The 19,932-nt window shown below is 50.8% G+C and overlaps 1 protein-coding gene across 1 annotated transcript in view; it reads left to right on the top strand.

The window, feature by feature from the left end:
- The first annotated feature begins 520 nt into the window (after positions 1-520).
- The window catches only part of Ak8 (adenylate kinase 8), a 116,467-nt gene continuing 97,055 nt past the window's right edge, over positions 521-19,932 (top strand). The window contains exons 1-5 of the mRNA XM_028757138.1: positions 521-628; positions 3,053-3,137; positions 9,781-9,830; positions 12,165-12,278; positions 18,155-18,223. Coding sequence (XP_028612971.1) covers positions 545-628; positions 3,053-3,137; positions 9,781-9,830; positions 12,165-12,278; positions 18,155-18,223 — 402 coding nt within the window. The 5' untranslated portion in view covers positions 521-544. The remainder of the gene's footprint in view (positions 629-3,052; positions 3,138-9,780; positions 9,831-12,164; positions 12,279-18,154; positions 18,224-19,932) is intronic.

Raw genomic sequence — 19,932 nt, 5'->3', positions numbered from 1 at the left:
CGATTGTGACCACAGGTGCTATGGCAATCCGGTCACATGGCTCAGCCAGCCGCCCAAACCAGGAGATCCGCCCAGTTTCCTCCCCACTCCCCCGGATCTGGGAACTGACTTTTGCTCCTGTTGACACCGGTCCCACGCCTGCCCCAGCATTTTTTCGTTTAAAGATGGAGAAACTGAGATTCAGGGAGCAGGGTGAGCTTTCAGCGCCCAGATCCACACAGTGGCTACACCAAAAGCAGGGCTTGTTTCTGCCATCCGATCCCTCTCAGCCTTGGAGACATTCACACTTGGCGGCCCCTCGGGGCGTCCTTGAATCTTGCTCTGTGCCCCCTCCCGGCGTCCTAAAGCCATTGCGCTGTGACTCCACAGGCGTCCTGGGGGTTTGCATTGTGGCCCGTCCGGGACGGCTCTGCCCTGCTGAGGGTCAGGACCACGGTGGATGGAACTCTGGACCAGGACTCGCCCCAGCTGAGGCGCTCACCGATGACGCATAGCTTGGCGTCCTAGCAACGCCGTTACTAAGGAGCGGCGCTCTGTCCGAAACATGGATGCAACCACTGCTCCGCACCGTATCCTCCCGGAAATGCCCCAGTACGGGGAGGACTACCACATCTTCGAGATGATGCAGGTGACTGGGCGCCCGAGGATGTAGGACTACCGGGCCGGGCAAGCAGCACGGTCTAGGGGAGAAATTCCTTTCCTCATTTTTCCCACCCGTGAAATCGCGCAGTAGTCTCCAGGGCCTCCTGTGGAATTGTGTGGGAAACTTCCTCAGTAGGTTCCCGAGCCCTGAGTCCACAGTGGGAGGAGGAACACATACAAGAAGTCCAGTGATCTGCCTCCAGATCTAGTTTGGGGTCCGGAGTGCGGATTAGATTCAGAGGTCCATAACTAAGTAAATCAAGTGTGGTCCCACGTCACTGTCTCATATTTGTCTCTGCTCTACTTGCTCCCGCAAGGTGGTCTGACGAGTTGGAGGAACTCTGTGGGGTCTCTTCGCAGGAGACCAACTCCTCTGGCTGGCACCAGGCTTCAGCCTTTTTCTTCTCCCAGCGTGAGATTCCTGGGAAACTCCAGTTCTCAGAAATGATTGTCTCAGCTGTCAGCCAAAGGGACACATGTGTTTTGTCTCACGAGAGTGTCTTTGACCCTGTTAGGACAAGTAGGGGACTGTGTAAGCTTTGGATGACATACATATCCAGGAAGTCTCCTCTAGGGCAGCAGTGGATTCTACATAGCCTCCATCCTCAGGGCTGGCCTTTTGAAAGCCCTGGTCCGTCAGCTCTCCTGATACTGGCTCCCACCCTGTCCTGATTCCCAGCCAACTTTGGCTTTCAGCCAAATCATATTCCCCCTGCCCCCGCCCTCACCTATGTGTGCTCCAGTTTTCAACTTATGCTCTCCAGAAGCGAAAGTGACTTTTTAGGGGCTGGACTGATGAGCTCTCTACCACTCAGTGATTCCGGAGGCCATGGGCAAGCTAGACCTCAGCTTCCAGTACCTTATTCTGTAGTGTGAGGTTACACACACACACACACACACACACACACACAGAGAGAGAGAGAGAGAGAGAGAGACAGAGAGACAGAGAGACAGAGAGAGACAGAGAGAGACAGAGAGAGAGAGACAGAGACAGAGAGACAGAGAGAGACAGAGAGAGACAGAGAGAGAGACAGAGAGACAGAGAGAACCATGGTGGCACATGAGCCCAGGCCAAGGAACCCAAGTCTCTACCAAGAATCCTTCCTTTGGAAAGTATTAATGGGGGGGACATAGAGAGTGGCCAGCCACAAATAAAGCAGTAACTCTGGGGGCACCAGAGCAGAGATTCATGATCTTGGCCTGTTTTTTAGTTGGGTTGGTAGGGCGATAACCTAGAAAACTTTATCTTATTATCATTTTATTTTCAAATAATCTTAGACTTGGGAAGTAATAAAAATGGCATTCATCTCTTGTCTACCTTTGGGCCATGTCACCTGGGTCTTATCAAAGCCCAGAAGTGAAGCAGAAGTGAAGCAGAAGTGGGCACAGTGCTTGCGCCTGCACTGCTGGCTTTGACCTCACCCCCTCTCACATGCTTTTGGGTTTTTGTGGTGGTATGTACAACTCTATGAAATTTTATCAGATGTCTGTGGCTCTTACGGGATTCACAGATCCGTGTGAACACTGTCCTCAGACAGACTCAGCTTCTTTTTGTCTTGTCCTGAGAAATAATCTTGGCCTTATCTGTCTGGAGCATGCAGGTGTGTTATCTGCACAACCTCTTAGTCAAGAAGTGAACAGCAACGTATCTAAGCTCAGTCAGCCCAGCTGTGCCCCTGAACTGAGGGAGAGGCTTGTGGAAGGAGAGCGAAGACCCCAGGAAGCGGGGGGGGGGGGGGGACTTGCTGATGAGATCTAGAGTCTGAACAGGACTGCCCATTGGTGCTATTGACTACCCTGCACCTCTTTGTCCTCACAGGCCCCTCCCTACCTCCCCTGCAGCCTCGCTCCTGTCAGCTCTCCAGTTCCCTCATGTGCCACCCTAAAAATTGTTTCCTCTGATGTGTTTGCTCGGTCGGGTAAATGGCCAGAATATCCAGGACTATTTAAATACTTGGATGACAAGTATTCTGTCCCTCTGTGGAGAGACTCAGCCACGTAATGTCTTCATTTCCTGGCTAACATCTGCACTGGGCACCTACTGTTACTGTGCAGACAGGGAGGACCACAGAACCCATGGAGTGGTTGAGTCGTAATGAGGTGAGGCAGGGGACACAGGTACACATGGCAGGCCTGTGCAGGAGCAGAGGGCAGCAGGGTTTACCAGGCGCATTGAGAGCTCATGACCAAGAAGCCAGGTCAAGGAGCAAGAGGCCAGCATTCCCTGAGTCGCTGCAACAGGACAGCTGTGCAGGACTGCTTGAAGACTATAGGAAACACAAAGGGAGAATAGGTGGGGCCTAGCTGCTTGGGCTCCCTCAGGCCTCTGACACCAGCAGGTGTCCCAAAAGGTAGTCCCCGTGGCAACCAGGGTCCCTGTAGGTGTTAACCTCTTGACTTGTGCCCACAGAACATGCTGGAGCAGCTCCTGATCCACCAGCCAGAGGACCCCATCAGCTTTATGATCAGTCACCTGCGCAGGAACAATGATAATGGTGAGCACTCACTCAGCGTGGAGTAGATGCTGCCCCCTCCAGTGACCCTACCCCATCCTGACCATGGCCCAGAGCCCTCTCTGTCCTGTCTGTGTCTGAATGTGGATCAGAACAGGACAGGGAGGGGAGGTACTTTGACAAGTTGCAGTAGCTAATTGGAGAATGTCTCCTTTTTCTTTTTGAGCCTAACTAATAAAAATTCTCTTGCCAGGCTATTAAAATGCAAACCCCAGACTGGCCCATGTAATCAGTTATTAATGCTTCTGCCTGCCCTCACTGATGTCGCCTGTTGGGTTTAAACTCTCTGATCACTCCTCTTGTCAGGTGAAGTTTGGATTCTGGTCTACCTAGACAGGCGAACACTTGGACTTTTCCAAGGGTCTCTCTCTTATCAGCACCTGCTAATGAATGGCCGAGCTCCCCAAACCTCGGCCAAATGCAGGTTGGCTGTACCCCAGGCTCTGGTGCAGAACTGGGAAGAGGAAGGTCCTCCAATAAGCAGTGCCCCTCCCTGCATCCCAGGGTTTAGATTTGCCAAGCCAAGAGAGGACCCTTCTGCCCTGGGTGAGCCACTGAGGGATCTGGGGTCTTGGTTGGTTGGTTTAATTTCTCACTGGTCCATTAGCAGTTCTGAGGGAGCCTTATCTTACCGGTAAAGTTGGCATCCAGGGCTTGAGATGTCCCATGGTGAGACTGGGCTGCCTATGGTCAGAAAGGATGCTAAATTGTCTAAGAAAAAATAGGTTTGGGTTTAAGCTGGGTGTGGTGGCACATACTTTTAATTCCAGCACTCAGGAGGCAGAGGCAGGTGGATCCTTGAGTTTGAAGCCAGCCTGGTCTACAGAGTCTCCCCAGGACAGCCAGGGCTACACAGAGCAAGCCTATTTTGAAAAAACAAAACCCAACCCAAACCAAACAAAAATGTTAGGTTTTAAAAAAAAGACAGATAGACAGATAGAGTAAATCTTGTGATGGTTACATTGTAACTGTCAGCTCTGCCCAGGCTACTATGGGCGGCACCATTCTGTGAAAATAGAGAAATCCAGCAGAACACAAGCAGGCCAGAGCAGGCAAGCAGGTTCTCCCTGTTCTTGACTGTGAATGTGATGTGACTGGCTGTGTGAGGTTCCTGCCTTGACTTCCCTTCAGTGATGACCTGTAGCCTGGAGTTGTAAACTCTACTATCTCTTATAAGCTGCGTTTTATCATGGTAGTTTATGATTTAGCAACAGAAATGAAATTAGAAGAAATCTTTATTTTTTTTTTTTATAAAGGTAGAGCAGGTTCCATGCCAGCAGATGCAGCCAGCTCACCAGACGTTCCCACACACCTTGGTGGTAGTCAGAATGAGGGTCCTCTTTTATCCCAAGCCCAGTGTGTGGACCTCAGCAGGGAGTTCTAAGGGAGCCCCAAGGCTCTTCCAGGTCACAAATGGTTGAGTCTGGGTACCCCAGCACTCGTCTGAGATTGAGATCACAGACTGAGTGGAAACTGAGCCATGACAGGAGAGAGATGGGGAATTCTATCTCCTAGACTTCCACCCTGCTTCTTCTGACCTCACTTATCCTTCCTGGGGCAATTCCTTCTGCCTCCTCCCTATAGCTGGCCAGTATGCTGAGCTGGAGGGAGCTCCTGCACTGGGCCTATTTGCTGTCGACATGAGTGTCCTGTCTGGGTGGGTGTGCCTCTCAGGTGAGATGGAAACTTAAGGGTTCTCTGGAGAGTCAGTTGTGTTGGATGGAAATTGGGAGTTTAGTTTATAGGTCAGCAGGCAGCGGCAGCTCAACCCATTCGTAAACACCTCACGGACACACCAGCAGTCCAGTTCGGTAGAGTTGGGTTAGCAACAGTGGTGACACGACCTAGCAGAGACAGCCAGGCCTCAACCTCAGCCGAGACAGCAGGAGGGACCTGGAGGGACACCAGAAGTTCTCAGCTGTGCCTCTCTCAGGGAAGCGAAGATCAACGAAGATGCAAGACCCACAAGCATTGCACAGCTAGCTGTACCAGTAAGCTAAGCTCTGTCTCTGTCACTCCGAGGAGGAGTCCTATTTATACCCTCCAAACGTCACGTGTCCTCCACGTGCCTTGCCTCAGCAGGTGCATCTAATCAGCCGAGTCCTCGGAGTACCAACAAACTTAGCTCAACTACGCAGTGTAAGGCGGACCAATATCTGTGTGTTGTTAGCAAAGAGTCCTTCATCACGTTTCCTTTCATCTGCTTGCTTTAGCAGAACATCCTCTCTCCTGCGTCTGCTTCAGCTGAATGTTCCTTCATGAGTCGGCCTTAGCCTTTCACACCTGTGTCCACTTCAGCTAAACACTCCTTGGCATGTTTGCTCCAGCAAAACACCATCCAACCGACTTTCCAGAGAACCCTTATGCTTCCACTTCACTTAGGGGAGTTTTTAATTTTATTTTTAGGATTTATTTATTTTCATTACTTGAGTGTTTTGCCTGCATGCATGAGTTCATCAAATACATGCATATACACGGAGGTGCACATGGCTGTGAGCCATCATGTGGGTGTTGGAAATTGAGCCACGTCCTCTGCAGTAGCAGCTGAGGCTCTTTAGGACTGAGCTATCACTCCACACTTCCACTGTCGGACAGGGCTGGGGGTTGGGGGGATGCAGCCTTTTGAGCCAATAGCCTGAGGCTTCTGTAAACCTCTGCCTGCAGTAAGAGGCTGGAACTTGAGGCTACGTCTGCCTTCTCCTCCTGTCTCAGTACCGCTGTGCTGGCTGCAGCTCAGTGCTTCTGCATCAAATGCCCTGCAATAGCTTTCTCAAGTCTCTGCATCTCCATTCTGGGCTGGCCTCAGGGTAGTTGATGCCTGCTGGACAGCCACCTCCCTGTGTGACAATCTGCTTTCGGCCACCTACTACACATTTCCAGGGCTGTGACTTTGCAAAGGCCCTCTGCTGCAAGCCTGTGTTGGGGACGGGTCAGCCTCCCACCTGTCATGGGGATGAGTGTCACTTTCCAGCCTGGATGATCTTCAGGCACACAGACTTAGGTCCCCTAGCCGTGGCTTTAGTGGCCTAATTATCTCTTAGTTCTCCATCTCACTCTCAGGCCTGGTGAGCATTTATAGTTAGGGACAGTCACAGACTTTCATCCCCAGAAAAGGAAGGATAAAAGTGGGCAACGGAGGGGAAGCAGGGAGCCACCTTGCTGTTGTAATTTTTCTGGAGTGTCTCAGATAAGACATGTGTCATCAGCTTGAGCCACACCTCTCTGGAGCTTAGTGGGGTCCCAAGACATCCAGCACGAATCTCCCTCTCTCTGCTGGGCGGCAGTAAGAGTAGCTTGCCTCCTAGCCATCAGAGCCCAGAACACAACTCTCCTGCTTCCAGGCAGTGGGGCAGATTTGGGCACATGTCAAACTGTCCAGCAACTGACATGGGCAGCAAAAGTCAGGGCCTGTGAGCATGCACAGGTGGGAGGGAAGGAGCCCCACTCTCAGGCTAGCAGCCCCTTTGCCTCGAGAAAAGCATTTAGTACAAAGTGAGCGTTTATGGTGGCCCTGGGCAATATTAGCACAGGCGGTGGAGGGTATAATGGAGCGTTTCGCTTCTTATCAAACGCTTGTCCAGGAAAGCCTTGTATTAGAGTTCTGATACCTGAGGGGTTCCTTGTGAATTTTAAATCATGTTCCTAGTTAAGCCTCAAAAGGCTTCATGGATGGAAAGGTTCTTTGATTTCCTTTGAAGTGGTTGGAGGAATTTGATTACTCTTGGCAGTCAAGCCGCCTTTTATGACACTGTTTATAAATAATTACTCATGAGCTAGGCTGGAGTTTCAAGGTGTTAGATTTTAAGAAACCAAAATTAGTCGTATAAGTGAGTACGAGGAGTTGGGAGGGGAGAAGGGCCACGATGTTCCTCTTTAAAGTATTTCCTTAGGCGTGTACAATTTGGGTGCCACTTACAGGAGCCAGGAAGAGAGAGGAACAGCATTTCCCCCGGACCCCCAGCCCAGGGCCTTAGTCAAGATAAACACAGCAGCCAGGTGTCGGGCTTAGTCCCGGGATGCCCTGCTTACACCCTCGATGCGTCTCCCTTCCTCCCCAGCACCAGCACCCTGAATTCTGATAGATCCGGCCGGTGGCATTCCAGGGGATGGGCTGAGGCCTGTGCTTAGATCAGCAGGTGCCCAGTAGGCTCACACAGCAGCTCCATCCTCCTGGCTCTCTCTACAGCTGTACCAATTTCCCTGAGTTCTAGCAGGACCCCCCCCCCGCCTCTTTCTTTGGTCACTCCCCCTGCTGCTCTCCAAACCCTAGACTGAATTTTGTCTCCAACCTTACCTTCCCTTTTTACTGGACCGAGTGTTCACGAACCCACCTTGTTTCCACACTTGGGTTGCAGATGGTATTTCCTACTTGCTGTGGTGTCATCTCTCTCAGGTGGAGGCTCTGGGTGGCCTTGTCTTGGCTAGGAATGAGCCCCTTGCTTCCTGCCCTGACTCTGCTCTGAGCCCTACCCTGACATCTCAGACGCTGGCAGTGCCATCAGTTTCTGTGACAACTATGCTGTGTGCTGCCCCTCTTCAGCACTTCTCTCTGCGAGGCCTGGCTCCTATATGGCAGTGGTTGGTGGCAGCCCGGGGATCACAGACCACAGAGAATCAAGGAAAAAGATTGAGGTGTCAGTGACTGGAACAGCTGTGTTCTTTCCCCAGACCATTTTGTGGCCTTGCTTGGGGCATCCTTCCTGGGAAGTGGCCCTGGCATGGCCCCTAGCTGTGTGGGACTCTTTGAGCCTCTGCTCTTTCACTAAGGCATGTCTTGATTTGGCTACCTGAGGATTCTTAGCAGTCCCCTATAGTGCTGACCAGCAAAGGAAGCCCTTTGTAGGTGGCAGCAATGGTGACTTTCAGTGGTTACATCCAGAACTTGGGACAGTCGAGATGCCGTTGCAGGTGCTGCTATGTTTGTGACCACTGACATGTGGATGAGACTTTGTACCTGTCCCCAGGGACTGGCCATTTGCTAAGAACAGCTGTGCCCCTTGTGATGGAGCTTGCCACAGTGGAAGGGAAGCTGTAGCAAGTAGCTTGACCAAGCCTTCACAGTGGAACCAGTGTGTAGTCTCAAGCAGGAAGAAGCAGTGAGACCCTGGGTATCTCCTGGGTCCATGGAGGCAAAGACATTCTTGTCAGGGACATGACAAGTGAAAAATATGTTTGGATCATCTGGGGAAAACCAGGGCTGCCTCAGGCCTCTCAGCTCAAAGGAGGGGATCACTTGGGACTTCAGAGGAATTCTCGGAGCCCCAGAGCTGTTAGGAAAAGCAGGGCCTATCCTCACTTTTGGAAGCAATACTCCTGCGGGGTCCTGCTGGGTCCTGTTGGGTCCTGTTGGGTCCTGCTGGGTTCCCTAAAATATCAGGGTACTCAGGCCAGCAGAGTACTGTGGTACCTGAGTTATATGGCTCACTGTGCCTAGCCTGCCCGCTATGTGGAAACATGTGGAACCTCTGTCCTGTGCCTCTGTAAGACTTTCAGGGGGGGGAGGGGTTGTAAGCAGGGAGAGGAGTCATCTCACACTCGAGATCTCCCACCTCCTTAGAAGTGGGAAGATACTGAGAATTTGGGCAGAGATCTATTTAAATGCAAGCAGTCTAGAAGGGTGGCCATGTGCTTAGTCACTAAACTGCTGGTCTAAAGGATTCTCTCTGGATCCACCTCTGTGTCTGTCCCCAGAGTGGACAGTCGTCCATGCCTCATCGCCACATGGAGAAGAGGCTTTCCAGCCCCATGTGCACAGTACAGCCTCAAGAGAGTTGGGATAGACAGTGTTCATGTGTCCCAAGGCTGAGGGGGGGGGGTCACTTTAGACAAGTAGGATGGAGGTGACATCAAGAGACTTCATTGGCAGTCACCCCTGGGGTTATGTGTCCATTTGATCTTATTTGTGCCCACGCCCCGGCCCTTTTCACTGTGGTAGGCTTCTCTTGCCCACAACTACTCCATGGTTCCTGAAATGACCCCACTAGAGCTTCTGCAGAAACCCAGACTATCTCAGAGCCAGGACTTACAGCCACAAAGAAGCTGCCAGGGTTTTTAAAAATTTGCATAGATATGGCTGCTTTCTAACAAAGACTTGCCCACCTTGGGTTTTATAAATCTGGCCTATACACCACAGGTTTTCTTTCCATTATTTTCTTCTGTAAAATGATGGGGTGGGAGGATACAATTTGCTAAATAAGAAGGCATATATATATATATATATATATATATATATATATCTATATATATATATATCTCAAAGGTCGATTTACATAAAATACAACTTTATTTGAAAGAGTGTCCCCAAGACAAAGTCCCTGCTTAAAATGTTTTATGGCATTTGAAAATCCCAATTGTTTTTGATATTCATTAGTTTGGCAAACAAGTTACTGTGTCTGTGTCCCATCGGAGATAGAAAAATAACCCACCTTGGTGATCGCTTACCTCTCTAAACACGGAGGATGCGTTTGGGGCTCGAGCATCTCCCAGCCTCAGTGTTATGAATGGTCATGTCACTGGCAGAGATGAAATCTGGGGAGGGAAGAAAGAAATAGACCCAGAGCAGCACAGGCATGGGAGGCCACTTTGTCATGCCCAGAGCTGACATTCAAATCTTTTTCTTCCACAGTGCCGAGGGTTGTGATATTAGGCCCGCCTGCCTCAGGGAAAACCACCATCGTAAGTGCATTATATTAAATGTCATTCTAGAACGTGTCATTCATGCTCCAGTGAACAGGAGGCTGTGCACCGGCAGCTTGTCCATACGCCTGCACTTCTGCCACCTTCTTGTTACAAATGGCAGCACATGTTTATAGTTAGGGTTTTAGTTAGGTGTCTTAGTTACGGTTGCATTGCTGTGAAGAGACACCATGACCACGTCAACTCTTCTAAGGAAAACATTTAACTGGGGCTGGCTTACAGTTCAGAAGTTCAGAATTTCAGTCCATTATCATCATGGCAGGGAGCATGGCAGCATCCAGGCAGACATGGTGCTGGAGAGGTGACTGAGTGTTCGGCATCTGAATTGGCAGACATCAGGGAGAGAGAGTGAGCCATGGAGCCTGAACCTCAAAGCCCGCCCCTAGTGACACCCTTACTCTAACAGGACCACACCTCCTAATAGTGTGGCTCCTGGGAGCCTGAAGAGGGCCATTTCCATTCAACCCACCACAGGTGGAAACTCCTGGGCTTCCCTCAGCTGTGGCTGTGGAATGCATTTCTAGAAGGATTTCTCCACCAAGCAGCCTGCATCCCTCAGAGGCTCCAGTCATGGAGTCTTAGTGCTGACTGTGACCCCAGGCTGTCCGCAGACTCACAGCACTCCTCCCTCAGTAGCTGTGACTATAGGCATGCCCCCATGGCCAGCTGTAGGTCCAGGTTTTCTTTTTTCTTGTTATTACATTCTATTTATTTTGCATGTGTTTATGTGTACACGTTCAAGTTAGTGGTTGGAGGGGCATATATGGGCCATAGTTCACGTATCAAAGTCAGGGAGTAACTGCTAGGAGTTGGTGCTCTGTCTATTTTGTGGGTCCCTGGGATCGAACTCAAGTCATCAGGGTTAGCATGAGGCACCCCAACCCACCAAGCCAGTCCCTAGTTGGAGTCTGAAAATGCCACAAATGAGTTAGATTACGATAATCAGAGGTGGGACGTTTTTACCTCTAAGATCATGTCACTGTAGGGTTGGCTGTTCCTTGCCGAGCTAGTACTTGGCCTCAGAGGGGAACAAAAGGGGGTGATTTGTGGATAAACACCCGGTACATGCTGCACTGTGAGGGTCAGCACAGCTGTCGTCATCTGTCTGTATGTTGGTTTGTCCTGTGTCTCCGTTTGTGGTTTTTCTGTTTTGTCTCCCCCTTTAAGTCAGTGTCCCTGAACCCAGTCCCCACCATTATTACCTCACTTTTGGAGACAGGGGTTCCCCAACTTGTCAATCCTTGGCATTACCTGAAAACTTCAGAGTCCTGGACTCTGCTACAGATGGGCGTGCCCACCCCTGGGGCCAGGCCTAGTCCACCAGACACCTGCTGGGCTCTTACTGAGCTGAGTTCTCAGCAGGAGTGGAGCACCTTAGGTGGAGCGCCTCCTTTAGGGCTCCTCTCTGATCACTAGGAGGGAGTTGCTGGGCAGAACAGGTGAGGAACACAGAGGCTGGTCTCCACCCCTCCCTTGTGGTCCACAGAGCTCAGAAAAGCAGCCACTTGGCCCATGGGTGGACGGCCACACAGAGCCAAAATGGTGGGTGAGGCAGGCAGTGCAGATGAGAGGGAGGCTGGGGAGCACCAGGAATGTCCACCTCTTGGGGGCCTCTCCAGTTACCCACAAATGACTCCATTCCCACGACCAGCCTTCTCTTCTTTTTCCAGGTTCTCTCACATGACAGGCAAGTCCTCCACTGCTAAGCGAAGGTCCCGTCTCTGGCTCCTCAGCCATCTTTTTTCTAATAGAATGTGGAAGGATTTGGCAGACTTAATTTCACTGTGGTTTGTTTTGTTTGTATTTAGATAGGGTCCCTTTATTTAATCAGGTTGGCCTCCACCATTCTCCTGCCTCAGCTTCCCAAATGCTAACATTACAGCCATGTACTACCATACCCAGTCAAGAGAGAGGGAGAGAGAGAGAGAGAGAGAGAGAGAGAGAGAGAGAGAGAGGACGAGAAGACAATCCTTGAGCACTGTGCTCATTAACACCATCTACCTCCTTTGAGACAGGGTCTCTCGCTGGCCTGGAACTCACCACTAGCTTAGACTGCCCAGCCAGGGAGCCCCGTCTCCACCTTCACAGCACTGGGAATGCAAGTGTCACCACACCAGGAGTTAAGTTGTTACATGGGTTCTGGGGTCCGGATTCAAGTCTCTCTCCTTGTGAGGGAAACACTTTACAGACTGAGCCATTCCCCGCAGCCTGGCAGAGCTGTACACCTAAGGTGTGCGTTGTGATCACCATCTTGCAGAGCTGTGTCCTAAGGAGTGTTCTGTGACTCTCTCTCTCTTGCTTCCCTCTCTTCAGGCCATGTGGCTCTGCAAACATCTAAACAGCAACCTCATCACCAAGGAGAACTTACTAGAAAGAGAGTTTTCCCAACTATCTCTGGAAGCCAAGAGATACTATCAGGTTTACAAGGTACGGCTGGCCCTGGGCCAAGGGGCAAGGACAGAGGACAATGCAGCAATGGCTTTAGATCTCCACTTCCCACTTGCTTGGCTAGTTTCCATTTTCATTTTTAAATTCATTTTTATAAGATTTATTTTTATCTGTGTGTGTGTATATGTGCATGTGTGTGCATGCGTGCTGTGTGCATGCAGCCACCCATACAGGCCTGCGGAGGGTGTCAGATCCCCTGGACCTGAAGTTAAAGGTGCCTGTAAGCCACCTAATATGGGTGCTGGGAACTGAACTCGGGTCTTCTTGAAGACAAGCAAGTAGTCTTGAGCATTCTCTCCAGACCTTCATTTTCTTTTGAATTTACTGAAAAGCAAAGTCTTGGGTAAAATAAGATTCAGGCAGATATGATGGGTGGGGGACTTCAGAGTTCAGGCCCTTCCTTGTGGGAAAGTGGGTGGAGTAAGGGAATGGTTCGCCTGGGATGAGACTGGTGGTCCAGCCCAGTGAAGGGCGTGGAGGCACCACATCTGCACTCCACAGATGACGTCTTTATGGCCACACTGGGCTCCAGGGCTCAGCTGAGCTGTAACTTAAAGGGCTGTCTTCAGAATAGCAGTTCTGGTGCTAGACTTTGGGAGTGTTTCTCTGACATTGTAGGGTTCTCCGTGTCCCCGAGTTTACCCTTAGCACCTTCCATCCCTGTTTTGTCTCCTGGCACATCCTGCAAGGATCAGGGACGCTGCTTCCCAGACACTACCAGCCATGTGCTTCACACTGACTCCAACCCCAGAGCTGACAGCCTCTTGAGTGGTGGGATTAACGGCATGCACCACCATGCCCAGCTAACCAAGTGTCTTTCAAAGAACAGGATTGGTTTTTATGTGTTTGGTGTATGAGTGTGTGTGTGTGTTTGTGTACACTCGATTGTGTGCGTGTGTATGCATGACGGTGCACGTGTGTGTGCGTGTGTGTGTGTGTGTGTGTGTGTGTATGGAAGCCAGAGGTTGATGGTGAGTTATTTTCTGGATCACTCTCCAGAATGTTTTTGGGTTTTGGTTTTGTTTGAGTCAGATCTCTCACTGAACCTGCAGCCTGCCAATTAGGCTGGCTGTTCAGCGAGTGGCTCAGGCCTGTGCCTGTTTTAGATCCTTGTCTTGTGTTTCAGGACACTGTTTCTCTTTAGTCAAAGAAAAATGCAGACTTTTTTTTTTTTTTTCAAAATTCCCTTTGGGGCAAAGAGTGAAGATTGTCTTTTGGCGTTCTCTGGGGTTAGGTCCCCTTCTGTGGGACCCTGGGGGTTTGCTGATACTCAAGTGTATGAGCCACTTTCCATGTGTCCTCAGCCCCGTCATCTCAGAGCCTAGAAACAGAGCTCTGGCCACAGTCAAGGCCTCTTGGCCCTTTAGTGCTTAGCCTCCAAACCACAGGAACGCCAGCTCCCTTAGTCCCCAGCCCCAGCCAGCCGATGTGCTCAATTGTGAGACAGAAACACGAGCCTGTCTGATCTTCCAACCAAACCATGAACTTGAGTTCACTTGAACCATGACAAAGGATGCCTTTCTGTCAAAACCAAAGACTAAAGTGGACAGCAGCAGATAAGAGCAGTGGTCAGAAATGATGGCCAGTGTGCTCCGTGACTCTGAGTGACCCCACCACCTGCCAACCCACACGCACGGGCTTCGAGAGCATGAGCTGGAGAGTTAAGGTTCATTCGAAGCTTTCCTAAGGGCGGGCAGGGCTGTGGTACTTACTGCCAGGCATGGGAGAGCCTCGGATCAGAGTGTCAGAACACCCCAAGGTGCAAGACTGCCCCCCAAGACACTGTGGATCCATAGCAGCCAGGGTTCACACAGCTTTTGGTTAATACTGAATTTTATGTTATGAAATATGATAAAGATATGCAGGAGTCATGAGAACCTTTTGGAACAGGCCCTGGCTTCAGCTGCTCCTATGTCAGGCCCACAGCTTTTAGGATTGAATTCTCCACAGGAAGTATGCAAATCAGGCAAACTTCCTCCACTAGGGGCTCCCAGCTTCACCAAGCCCCAGCATCTTAGAAACCATCTGTGGCATGTCTTGCCTCTTTCTTTTAGAGCCAGTCTTGAGGAGCAGGGTTGGGCCATGACATTTAAGGTCCTGGAAAAAGAGATGAGAGCCCAGTGCAGTGCCATCCAATACAACTCTCTTCTGTCAGGGCAGCTAATTATGTCACAGTTGTTGTATGAAGGGGCAGGGGACTCAATCACATGTTTCGTTGGACCAGAGCTTGGAAGGCTAGGTTCCAAGAGGCCTTCCTACAGCTGAGCTCCTCCTAATTCAGTTCTCCACACTGCTTACAATGTATTTTCCCTGTATCCCAGACAGACTGGAGCTGAGGACGACCTGCAATTTATGGAGCGCTGGCCTGCACATCCTGAGTGCTAGGATTGCAGGCACATGGTACCATGCTTGACTTTGTCTCTACAAATCTCAAATCAGGTGGATACAGCCCACATTGCTGGCTTCTGAGCTAGCTTGGTAGCCTCCGCCCTCTGCCCCACCACCACCACCACCACCACCACAGATTCCAGGGACCAACACTGCTTGTCTCTCCCTGGAGTCTGCCTCAGAGACATTCCCTCCTTTCTCTTCTCCCCTGTCCCCATCCACTGCCTCTTCCTCCAAAATCTAAGGGAGGTTACTGCCATTCCTTAATCTCCTGCTAACTTGCAGCAGCTGAGCTTTGCGTAAGAGTCTAGAAAATGTTCTTTTTAAAAACAAAACAACGGGCTGGAGAGATGGCTCAGCAGTTAAGAGCACTGACTGCTCTTCCAGAGGTCCTGAGTTCAGTTCCCAGCAACCACATGGTGGCTCACAACCATCTGCAATGGGATCCGATGCCACCTTCTGGTGTGTCTGAAGACAGCTGCAGTGTACTCACATACATAAAATAATTCTTTAAAACAACTTTTTACTTTTAAATTATACTTAGACACGTGTGCACTTGTGGAGGTCAGAGGATACTTGGAAGTGTAAATTCTTTCCACCCAATGGGTCTCAAGAATTGAAACCCGGTCCTCAGGGTTGGCAGCATGTGCCTTTTCCCACTCAGCTGCTTCTCTGGATCTGAAAAAGGTTCTTGAGGCAGAACTGCTGTCTATGTGGAAGGCAAACCAGGGGTTCTCAGCTCCTCTCTTTCTGCTATCCTGCTGGAGTCTGTACTGTGCATTAAATGCCCACCTAGGTGACCCAAGGCCATTAGGGTCGCTGGGAATGGAGCCTGCTGATGACCCGAGTTCGTACCAATTCCTGTGTGAAATGAAGTCCAATTTTAAATGTTAAGTGGTCCCTGGAGGCAGAACCAGGCACAGGCCATACACCTGGCACCTCTGGGCAGCCAATAGCATGCCCTTCAAGAGAGTAAGGCATACTGGGGTATCAAGCCAGCCACCCCACCACTGGGCCCCAGAAGCTGCTACAAGCAACACTGGGCTCTGCCAGATGAGAAAAGGAAACCCAAGCTGGCTGGAGTAGCTGTAGCCAGTGCTGTCCCTAAGCAGCCAAGGACACAGACTGCCCAGGGTGAGTCTAGGCACTCATACCTGTGCTGGGAGGGGCCACCCTGGGCTCCATCAACTTGTCTGTGCCTGTCCCCCCCTAAAGCCAGGCCTGGGGGCTGGAGGGTGGGGGTGCACCCACAGGTTCTGGAAGGAGGCAGCCTGACTCCTGCAAAGACAGTTTGGCAGGGCTTCAAGAAGCAGCCCAGAAGCCCTTGTGGAGATATGACACATCAAAGCTGCCATCCAGACAGCACAGTGGCAGGGAATGGTAGGGGGCACTTGGGATGGGCCCTGCTCAAAGCCATTACCTAGCCCCTGCTGGGAAGGCTTCCAGAGGCATGTACTCTACCTGGGCTCCTTTCAGCTTTGTACTTTGACTGCTTGGATTCCCTGTGTCTGGGCAGATCCTCCTGCGTTCCCATACCTATGTGAATACTACACTGGTGGATGGCAGGAGAGGGGGAGGGGGAACCCTGGGAACTGCACAGGCTAGGAGGGACCTGGAAGAGACTGAGAAGAGAAGGTGCTACCTACTCACTCCTCCTACATTGCCAACGATAGGGGCACCATTAGACACCTAGGAGGGAAGTGGGCACCAGCAAAAGGGTGCTCACTTGCCAGTGGCCCCCACCTGGCAGACCTTTTGACTCTGAGGTCACTTTAAGTCAGAGGTTCTCCTTGTGAGGCCCACTCTAGGAGCAATTACATCACTTGGGGACATATTGGAACAGCAGATTCTCAAGTTCAGAACTTCCGGGGTGGGTTCCAGGAAAACCACTGGCAAGATTGAAAATTCGGCTTGATTGGCTTGCGTAGCATGCATGCATCAGGCCCTGTGTTGGACCCTCAGGAAGCAGAGAAAGGTGACACTTGCTTATAATCTCAGCACATGGAAAGTAGAAGCAGAAGGATCGGTTGTTCAAGGTCGTCTTTGGCTACATAGGAGTTGGAGGCGAGCCTGGGCAATATAAAACCTTGTCTCAAAAGAGCAGGGGCAGACGTAGGGGCACATGCCTTTAGTCCCAGCACTCAAGAGCAGAGGAAAGGATCTCTGAGTTTGCCACCCTGGTCTACAGAGCAAGTTCCAGGGCAACCAGGTATACACAGAAAAACCCTATCTCAAAACAAAAACCAAACCAACCAACCAACCAAACAAACAAACAAACAAGCAGAAACCCACAGGGCTGTGGAAGGGGACCTGGGGAGATGAGCGAGTAGGTAAAGAGCTTGCTGGGCAAGCGTGAAGTCCTGAGTTCAGGCCTCACCTCCCGTGTAAAAAAGTCAGGCATACTGATAATCCCAGCACCCGAGGAGACAGACACAAAGGGTCCCAGGGCTTGCTAGCCCGCCAGCCTAACCTACCCAGAATGCTCTAGGCCAGTGAGAGAGCCCATCTCAAAAAGCAAAGTGGATGGCACCTGAAACGGAAGTTCCAGCTATGGTTGTCATTACTTCAGGACTTAGAGTGTCACTGATTCGTAAAAGCCAGGCTCCCAAAAGTATGTCCTTGGCATTATTTTGATGCCAGGGCAGGGATCTGTTGGTCGACATTCCCACCCAGCTATCTGAGCTAAGAACGTCTATCATTTGCCTATCACTGTGGTGTGAACATTGCCATGAAAGCCAGCTTTTGGTCAGCAGTGTGAAGTCACCAAGTGTGCAGTTGGAGAGAGGCATGAAGTCACCGAGTGTGCAGTTGGAAAGAGGTGTGAAGTCCCCGAGTGTGCAGTTGAGAGAGGTATGAAGTCACCGAGTGTGTAATTGAGAGAGGTGTGAAGTCACTGAGTATGCAGTTGAGAGAGGTGTGAAGTCACCAAGTGTGCAGTTGAGAGAGGTGTGAAGTCACCGAGTGTGCAGTTGAGAGAGGTATGAAGTCACCGAGTGTGTAATTGAGAGAGGTGTGAAGTCACTGAGTGTGCAGTTGAGAGAGGTGTATGAATACTCTTGAGCCTTGGCCAATGGCTCCCACTCCTCTTTTGTATGAGGTACAAAGGCCAAAGCCACAGTTCCTTTCCTCAAATGCCACCACTGGGGTGACAGACACACCCTTGAACAGCTTCTCAATTGCCACCACCACTGGGGGTGACAGACACACCCTTGAATAGCTTGTGGAATGGAAACTTGAGTATCTGCACTCCTAGGGCATCCCCAGTGTAAAGTGTACTCAGGAGGCAGAGGGAATTTGAGGGATGGGGAAAGCCTGCTGCTTGGAGGTAGGTGTGGTGCTGGCTGGTCTAAAGACAGAGGACGTGGAAGGGCTGATGTGGGCATGCCTTCTAGGGGGACAGTACTCAGGGGCCCAGTCAAGGGCACTGCCCATGTCTGCCCCCTGAGCTCCATGCGTCTTTCTTTCAGAGAATTCCCAATTCAATTCTTGTCAGCCTTGTCCAGGAGCGTCTGAATGATGATGACTGCCTCAGAAGGGTAAGGCTGTCCAGCCCTGTACGGCACAATGCTGCCTGGCTGGGGGTAGTTACCAGGATAAGGGGGAAGGGATGTATCCATCTTCAAGGGTAGCTATCAGGCTACAGAGGTGAGGCTGGGAACTAGAAGCTCCATTATGGCCAATGTGTGGTCATGGGCCTCAGGGTAACTGTGGAAGTTGCCGGGGCTTTTCTGACAGGCTTTGTCGTGATGAGATTGATTGGGCTTGCTGGCTCTATGTCTGTGTGGCAGCTACTCAGCTCTGATGTAACGTTAAAAGCAGCTAAATACAGATATCTGAAAGGGTACAGCAGCAACTCAATGAAACTTTACAAAAGCATCTAGGATTGGCCAGGTCATACTGGCCTGTGTTGCTGGAGTCACCCTAGAGGGGCCTGGCTGTCTGGGGGTGCCCTGTGGGCCTCCTCTTCATCCGTCAGCCATAACTGTAGGGAAACACAGAAGGTAGGAGGGAGGCAAGGAGGTAAAGAGAGAGGGGGAAGGGGAAACTCTCCTTGGTGCCATGTAACATGGGCAACTGGCTAGTGTGAACCGAGGCGTCTGCAGCCTGCCGCCAAGCTCCTCTGAAAGTCAGGTCCCTCAAGCCACAGAGAAGACAAAACAGTAGTGATGGGTGAGTTCTTTCATGCCACTGCATCCTCGTGACAGTGTTTCCAGTGTGGAAGCCTAGTCTGCAGCGCAGAGCCGCAAATGCCTCAGGCTGAGTTACAGAGTGGTCCTGTGTGTCCTGGCAGCAAGATGCATTCACATGAACTCAGCTGCCTATCTGTGTTTTATTTTAACACATTAGACATGCAATATGAAGGGCTGGAGACGGCTAAGCAATGAACAGTGCTTGCAGCTCTGCAGAGGACCAGAGTTTGGTTCCCAGCAACCAATCAGGTGGCTCACAACTGCCCATAACTCCAGCTCTAGGGGATCTAATCCCTTCTGGCCTCTGTGGGTAGCTGCATACATATTTGAATATATATACATGCATACACATGTACACATAAATAAATAAATCTTTAAAACTGAAACTTGAGGTAGACACAGACCCAGCTGGTCAGGGCTGCCAGGTCTCTACCAAACATCATGGGGCGGTGTTTTCGAGGAAACTGTGGTTTTCTGTGAATTCAGTTGTAGATCTCAAGCTTGCCCTCCAAGATACAGAAGAGTCGCCGTGGCATTGCATCTCTGATCCTTGTCCTCACACATGCTGTGTGCTGGGGTTACAGACATGGACCCTGACACCTGGTCTGTGCAGAGTGGGGAATGGTGAGCACAGGACTTTGCATTTGGCAGGCAATCTCTCTTCTACCTGAGCTCAATGAAGTCTGATGTCTAGCAGTCCTTCTAGAGCCGATTGACACGCTTGACCTATGCGACCTCCTTTCACAGGACACATGCAGTGGAGACCAAGTTCAAAGTCAGGCTTCCAGAGTCCTTGCCAAGAGTCCCCACTGCCATCAGAATGATGACAGTTCCTGTTATCAATGTGTTTGTATCATAGTTGCTGCCTTGATTATATCTTACTCCATGTGATGACACTGTGTTGGCCACACAGATATTTATAATACTTACTGCCGTGGTGACTGATGATGCGTACAGCTTTATCTGCTACGTCTCATTGCAGCTGCATTTGTACTCTTTAGAAAACCTGTGACCTATTGGTGACCGCCCTGATCAGGGTCACAGCACATGGGGCC

Source organism: Grammomys surdaster, unplaced genomic scaffold (assembly GCF_004785775.1).
Source record: "Grammomys surdaster isolate TR1022 unplaced genomic scaffold, NIH_TR_1.0 126133, whole genome shotgun sequence".
In the NCBI taxonomy this organism is placed as follows: Eukaryota; Metazoa; Chordata; class Mammalia; order Rodentia; family Muridae; genus Grammomys; species Grammomys surdaster.
Note: the sequence above shows the minus strand (reverse complement) of the source record. Positions and strands in the feature narration are given on the sequence as shown.